The following is a 7,500-nucleotide window of genomic DNA, read 5'->3' as shown; positions in this document are numbered from 1 at the left end:
TTTCGGGAAGTCCGTGTTTTCAATGATCTAAGACGAAGTCAAGGCTGCACACTACGATTCCGACCGTTGTCAGCTCAGAGGCGGTTTGCGACTCGAACAGTTCCATGGTTACGAGTGCCGCTGTGGGGATGGGGTAAGTGTTGTACATGAAATGACTGTATCCTCATCGGGTGGAGTTAACTTGACCTCGGACCCAAGCTCCGTGTCCTCATCGGTGATCAGTTGCTGTTAAATTCATCACCTATCGTGGAATCTGAAGCAGAAAATGCTCATTTCCAGCCAGGTGCGTGGGGATTTTTGACGACGAAACATTCACGGGGGTTCGCAAATGATGTGGCTTTAGCTTTGCGTGAAAAAATCTTGGCTGGGATGGATTTTCGAGTCGCAAACCGCCTCTGAGCTGACAACGGTCGGAATCTTAGTGTGCAGCCTTGACTTCGTCTTAGAACATTGAAAACACAGACTTCCCGAAACTGTAAAATAAGCTCCAAAAGGCACAAGAATACCCCAGAGGTGAGTCATTTTGATTCATTTTATTGATTGAACGTTAAATTGAGCATTTTTTAGGCTTCATATGATCGACTGTATTTTATTTCCCATACAAAGTCTTATAATGCGTTTAAATTCTCAACGGCTGTCTGTAGTGACGCGAGCTTGGGCTGCCTATGATTACTCCTGAAAGGAAATCGAACACATGGCTGTCCCTGTCTCTTTTACTCTTGAGTGGAGATATTTGCCCAAATCCTGGCCCTCGTAATACCTTGGATCCGTGTGGGATTTGTAAGAAGCCAGTCAAAAGCAAACAACGTGGAATCTGCTGTGACTTGTGTAATGGATGGTTTCACGTAAGACGACAATGTGTGGACATGCAACTAGAAAGTTACAGATCGTATGCTGATAATCTTGATCTTCAGTGGTTTTGTAACGTCTGTTCGGATCTATCAACGAACGAGAATGAAACAACTATTCTTCCAGGCGACTCAAACCCTAACTGGAATCGATCAATCGATGATTTACTGCCATCAATCACAATCTTTACGAGCATCCAGGTTTAAAACTTGGTCAACGTTAACGGTCTGAAGGGAAAGCTATCGGAGATTCGTATGTTACTAGTTAAAACTAGTCTTGACATTCTTGCCATAAAGGAGACCAAGCCGGCAAAAAAGATAAAGGTTAGGGTTAGGGTTAGGGCTAACCGTAAACTCATAAAAGAACCGACTAGAATTTCTGACGTAGCACAAACATTAATCGATTTGATAATTGTTAGCCATCCAGAGAAAATCACTTCGGCTGGTGTGTCCCACTTGGGAATATCTGACCACAGTTTTGTGTACGCAAATTTGCGAATGAGAAAGGAAAAGTGCCCCCTGATGATTAAGACCATACATAATTACAGAACTTTCAACCAGCTGAAATTTAGAAACGACATCGAAAGCGCTCCCTGGAGTGTATGCGAGATTTTCGACGATATTGATGATCAGGTCTGGACATGGCAACATCTTTATCAGAGAATGTTATCTGACCACATCCCAACCAGACAAGTGAGAAAGAGGAAAAATCAACTCCCATGGATAACCAACGAAATAAAGAAAGAACAAAACAAAAGTTATCGTCTTCTGAAACTCTACAAGGTCAACAAAAGATGCTCATACTTGGAGCCTGTATAAAGCTGCTCGAAATCGAGTTAAGAGACTGATACGTAATGCGGAAATCAGTTATTGGAGAGAGCAATTTGCAGAAACTGAGAACAGTAAAAATTTTTGGCGAATTGTAAGGAAAGCTCAGGGAAAGAACGCGAGAAAGCCAATACCTCCAGTACAAGATAGCGATGGGAATATCTTGACAAATGACTACAACAAGGCTGAGGAAATGAATAATTACTTTGCAAATATTGGAACAAAGCTTGCTGAAAAGTTTCATCATGATTCTAGTGCATCACTTAACCAGCCATTGGCATCTGTTAACCCTGGAACTGCTGTTCTGGATCAGGTAGCCTTCTCCGAAGAACAAATTAAGCTGAAATTAACTCACATTAAACAGAAAACAGGTGGTCCTGACAAAATAACGTCGCGCGATATGGCCACGGCTGCTGAGTCACTTTTTGAAAGTCTCTTCAACATCTTTAAAAATAGTATTCAATGTCGCATTTTCCCCAGTATCTGGAAGACTGGAGAGGTCGTCCCGGTACACAAGAAAGGGATTAAATCAGACTGTGCCAACTACCGACCGTTGACAATGCTCAATTTGAAAAGCACAATTTTGGAGGACAATGTCTGTGATTCCTTAGATTCTCACCTTGGAACTAATGACCTTATACACCCAAATCAGTGGGGCTTCAAGAAAGGTGTCTCCTCTGAATCACTACTTTTGTACTTAACTGAAACATGGAAAAGAGCAATTGATGATGGCTATAAAGTTGGTGTTCTTTTTGTCGACTTTAAGAAGGCATTTGACACTGTCGATCATGTTATCCTTAAATCCAAATTGTCAGACTTAGGAGTCTCTGGTGTATTCCACGGCTAGATTGCAAGCTACCTTCATGAAAGATCCCAATATGTCAATGTCAACGGCGCAAGATCAAAGCTACGACAAATCGCCATTGGTGTTCCCCAAGGTTCTCTACTGGGACCCAGATTCTTTGCAATATATGTCAATGACCTACCAAATTCGTCCGAAATCGGATGTATCCAGATGTTTGCAGATGACACTACTATCTACTACATTGGGAAAGAGGTCGAAGAAACTATTAATGCGTTAAACCACATTTTAAACGACTTCAGAGAGTATGGTGCTGTAAGAATCATCTGACTGTTCACACTGGAAAGACTGAGGCTATGCTGATTTCCAGCCATGCTTTTGTTGGTCCATTAAGACCTCTTACGTTCGGAAATTCTCACATTCACTTCACCACGAAATCCACCTGCTTAGGGGTTGAAATCGACTATAAACTGAACTGGAAACCCCAAGTTAAAGCACTGCACACTAAGTTTGGAGGAAAGCTAAAATTCCTGAAGTTTAAAGCCCTTCTCTCAAGTGTCTTGGAAGAAATATATTTCAAAGGGATTGTACCAAGCATCACTTACTGCATCGCTATTTGGGGATCTTGCTCACCATCTACATTTTATACTTTGGACCATTTGCACCTGAAAGCAGCCAAACTAGTCCACAAACTCCCTGCCGAAACTCCTGACAGTGACGTTCTTGACCTTGTAAAATGGAAACCACTAGTCTATAATTATTTATAAGCGTACGCTCGCTTCTATAATGTACCAGGTCTATCATAATAGTTTACCTGATCAATTTAAAGCCCTTTTCGAAACACGCAATACTCATACTAATTATAATTTAAGGCGTATTAATCACTTCTCGCATGTACGGTACAATAGCAACATTGGCAGAAATAGTGTAAGGTATAGAGGGCCCATTGTTTGGAATTTAATTCCTGAAGCCATCAAGGACGCTTCCTCCTATCAACTTTTTAAACAAAAACTTCGACAGGCCTCAAAGATACTGGACCAAATTAAATTCGAAAAAGAGGCCTGTCTGATAACATCAAAACAATCAGATTTTTTGTATTTTTAGTTTTTAAATTTTAGAAGTTTTTATTATTTTCATTTAAGGTTTTATAAATATAGATTTTAATTAAGTTGTTGGCAGGTCCACACCAGCCTTCACGTTGCCGCAAACTGACCTGCCTTAACAAATAGTATATTATGTATGTATGTATGTATGTATGTATGTATGTATGTATGTATGTATGTATGTATGTATGTATGTATGTATGTATGCATGCATGCATGCATGTATGTATGTATATATGTATGTACGATAAAATTTACTGATTTTATCGTGCGAACAGTCAGTTGTTTATTTGTATCAATAGTAATTCAAACAAGATCGAGTTATTTCTATACAAAGAAAGTCTCAGGAAAAAAGTCCAGAAATAAAATCTATGTAAATTGAAAATGTATGAACAGGTAGGTCCCTGGTATAGACCGTATTCATAACTGGCAGCTAAGTAATCATTCTCTTGTCTTTATGCTAGTCATCCTCACTAGCTAGCCTCGTTAGTGAGAACAAAATTCAAAATAATTTTTGCTCCAAAGTAAGGCTAGTGAGGATGATTAGCACAAAGATAAAAGACTAATTTCTTGGCCGCCATTTATGAATTCGGTCTATAAAGTCTATAAACTAAAGGAATAAATAGGGTTAGAACTTTGGCAAACAGTAACAAGTAACATACCGTTTTATTAAGCTTACGCATGACTCAGTTTCATCGCTGCTTTCAAATACCCGTAAACGCTTCCATTTCCTACTACTGCTTTCAAATGTACTTTCACGTTTCTTGTTCTTCTACGAATTCGATAAGTTCCTCACCTGTGATCTCGACAACCCTGCTTTCCTCCGTTTTAGAAAAAACTGGACTTCGACTCGCGGAAAAACCAACGCAAAAACTCCCAAAAGACCAACAAACGACGGAAAATCAAAATTACAAGCAGCCAAGAGTGCGTGCCAGCTCGCGAAAATACTGCAAGCTGATTGGTCAAAAATGATATCACATATGTGTGGATAAAAATGGTGTCATCACTGGCGGCATAGCGTCTTTATCAATTTGCTACCACTTGGTATACCACTAAATTTACTTAACCAAACTTAAGCTGGAGAAATTGGTTTGCATATTATACCAACATGCGTTCTCACCGAGTTCTAAAAGATCTCTGTTTCCTCTTGATTCAATCCCCCCACTAAGAGACTGTGTTTGCATCTCAATAAGGTCCTCCAGTCCTGGCACGTATCTTGGATAGGTGGGTTTCTTTTTTCGTTTTTTCCGCTGTTTCATCACGAAGTAGAGAACGAATGCTACTAATAACAGTAAAGCAACGCTAACCGTGACCGCTGCAACAATGACACCTGAGTTTTCGGAACGATTGGTCTCGAGGTCTGGTTGTAGGGTTGGAGTTGAGAACATTGTTTCATCGCTGTAGATGCTTGTGTTAAAAATGGAGAACACTCCTGTGAAACAAGATAAAAGGGACCAAACAGGCTGAATACACGAAAAACGAAGCTTCAACATTATAACTACCCACGTAGTGTTTAAGAAGGGTGGTGATTGTTTACAAAACAAATTGAATATAATTTTAAGTCTCACACAAAAAGATATTCAAAGACTTTTTATCCTCGAATTTTGTTCTGATTTTCTCGCAGTTTGTTATAGTTACGATTCATTAGTAATGATCCATTATTTAGAGATTTAAAGTTCCTTAAATTCGTAGATATTTATTCTTTGCTCCTAGGTAAACTTATGTATTCTTATAACAATAACTTACTTCCTCCCTCTTTTAGCGATTTTTTTTAACGTACGAATCAGGTTCATAACTATAATACTCGTGGTTCTAACCGATTCTATATCCCATTTTGCCGTACTAATATAAGGAAATTTTCCATAATTTACCAAGGCCCAGTCTTTTTCAATAAGTTATGCTCTGACATTCGAAAGGCTCATTCATTATATTCTTTTCAGTCTTAGATTAAAACGTATCTCTTGTCATGTTATTAATCAGATTCTGATGTCTTCCCTTCTTGTTCTTGTTACTAGTGTAAAATAAGAAAAATATCGTGTTATGCGTAATAGTAATTTAATTAAGCAGTCTCGTTAGTCCATCAATCCATGTAAGCTCTTTCTGATTTGTATTCTTTTATGTAACGAGGGGACCCAGGTCCTGTAAGCCCCATGGTTTCTTCTGGGCTCTCTTGCCACGTGATAATTTCTTTTTTATACTAAACTTGGTAATGTATTGTGGCTAGATAAACTAAGCACCTACTTTTTCCCTCGCGCATAGATGAGGCTTCCCCATGTCCAGATGCCCGTCGTTTGCAACCTCCGCAAGGACCTGAGGCACATTTCGCTACCCTATCAAAGGTTCAGGTTGTCATTGAAAAGCGTTCGCGTTGGTCTCAAAGTGCCATCATTGGTTTCGTGCGACAGATGGCACTAGTGCTACGGTGAGATCTCCCTTATAGGAGTTCAAGAAAGCCTTTGATTTGGTTGATGATCATATAATAGGCTCCAAACTTCTCTGCTACACAGTTAAACCCCACATCATCAACTGTATATCAGTAAAAAAACGTTTTGAAGAACAGGCAGAAAACTATCTATTTAAGGGGCTCACCTCAGTCCCTGATTGTTCTCATTATAATGAATGATCTCGATAATCAAGAGGCACTGCGGCCCAGTGGTTAGGGCGCTTGCCTTGAGATCTTAACAGTTGTTGTTGAATGTTCTTTTCTGCCGTGATTCTGTTTCATTGGCCCTGAAAAGCCCCTATGGGAGTGGCAATTAATTACGTATGTACGTATAATCGCTGACGACGCAACAGCGTCAGAAATGGTACCTCCTTCAATGGTTAGGGTTAGGTTAACCCTCTTGAAAGGATATCATTATCTGACCCCAGGAAAATCGTCTGCATCCAACCAAGTGGAAGGAAAGTCGAACATGCTTCAAAAGGACACCCTTTTCGCTGAAGGAGAGGGCTTGGAGTTTGAGTCACCTATGATTGATCAGCTGAATTTCTGAAGGTCACTTTTATAAATGACCTCAGTTATAATCCTGTTCTAAGGCAACGCCAAACAGTTGGGACCTGTTAACGAGAACTAGTACCGTTCCTGTGTGGTAGGATAAGTTCTATGTCATACTTGCAATAAAGATTTAGGTTAACTAATCTTCCATTGTATCTCGGGATCGAAGCTACATTTTGCCCACGAAATGAGTTTACAAGAACTCTCTCTTTCTGAAGATGTTGTTAGAAAGGCAGTCTGGAAGAATGTTATTATTTGCCTTATAAAATAGTTTAAAATTCTCCACTTTGTAATGTAACCCATAATTCCTCGATTCGCTCTGACGAAGGGCTAACGCTCGAAACGTCAGCTTTTAGAATCTCTGTACGGTGGCCACTTTACATTACCAACTCCGTTGATAAAACCCAAAAAAATTTGTATACTACTTCCCCACCGACGCAGCACCACAGTTTCTTTAGAAACTACCCCCTTCATTCATTTGTAATGTAGCCCGATTGTGGTCCAATTTGCAAAGTTTAATACTCGACGAGATGCCATATCTTTAGGTAAATGAAAAATAATCCTAGCAGCCATACAATGGGGTCTCTCAATTGAGCTGATAACATCTGAATTACAGTACGCACCCCACAAAACAAGGCCATACATAATAGATGATAAAATGACACTAAAATAGAATTCCAGTAAGACATCTTTGGGCAAAAACCTGGAACATTTTAATAGTTCCAGTTTGTCCGCAAAGTTTTTCTTTAAGTCCAACACATGTGGTACCCAGGTAAGTCTATTACCTACAGTCATTCCTAACAGACGGGTTTTTGTGACGTAACGCAAGACTGCGTTTCCTAGGAGCGTCGGGGGTAGAGGTCCTATGATGTCTTTCTTGCAAAGTAACATAACTTCACTTTTTCCCGGATGTGGTGTCAGTCG

The 7,500-nt window shown here is 39.7% G+C and overlaps 1 protein-coding gene across 2 annotated transcripts in view; it reads right to left on the bottom strand.

The window, feature by feature from the left end:
* Positions 1 to 7,500, bottom strand: part of LOC138016492 (uncharacterized) — a 25,189-nt gene that overhangs the window by 8,217 nt on the left and 9,472 nt on the right. For both annotated transcript variants that reach the window (XR_011125819.1, XM_068863637.1), the window contains exon 3: positions 4,702 to 5,013. Coding sequence is in view for 1 of the 2 variants with exons in the window: in XM_068863637.1 (XP_068719738.1) it covers positions 4,702 to 5,013 (312 nt within the window). In the remaining variant the exon portion in view is untranslated. The remainder of the gene's footprint in view (positions 1 to 4,701; positions 5,014 to 7,500) is intronic.

This window comes from Montipora capricornis, chromosome 9, assembly GCF_036669925.1.
Source record: "Montipora capricornis isolate CH-2021 chromosome 9, ASM3666992v2, whole genome shotgun sequence".
NCBI classification, from domain to species: domain Eukaryota; kingdom Metazoa; phylum Cnidaria; class Anthozoa; order Scleractinia; family Acroporidae; genus Montipora; species Montipora capricornis.
Note: the sequence above shows the minus strand (reverse complement) of the source record. Positions and strands in the feature narration are given on the sequence as shown.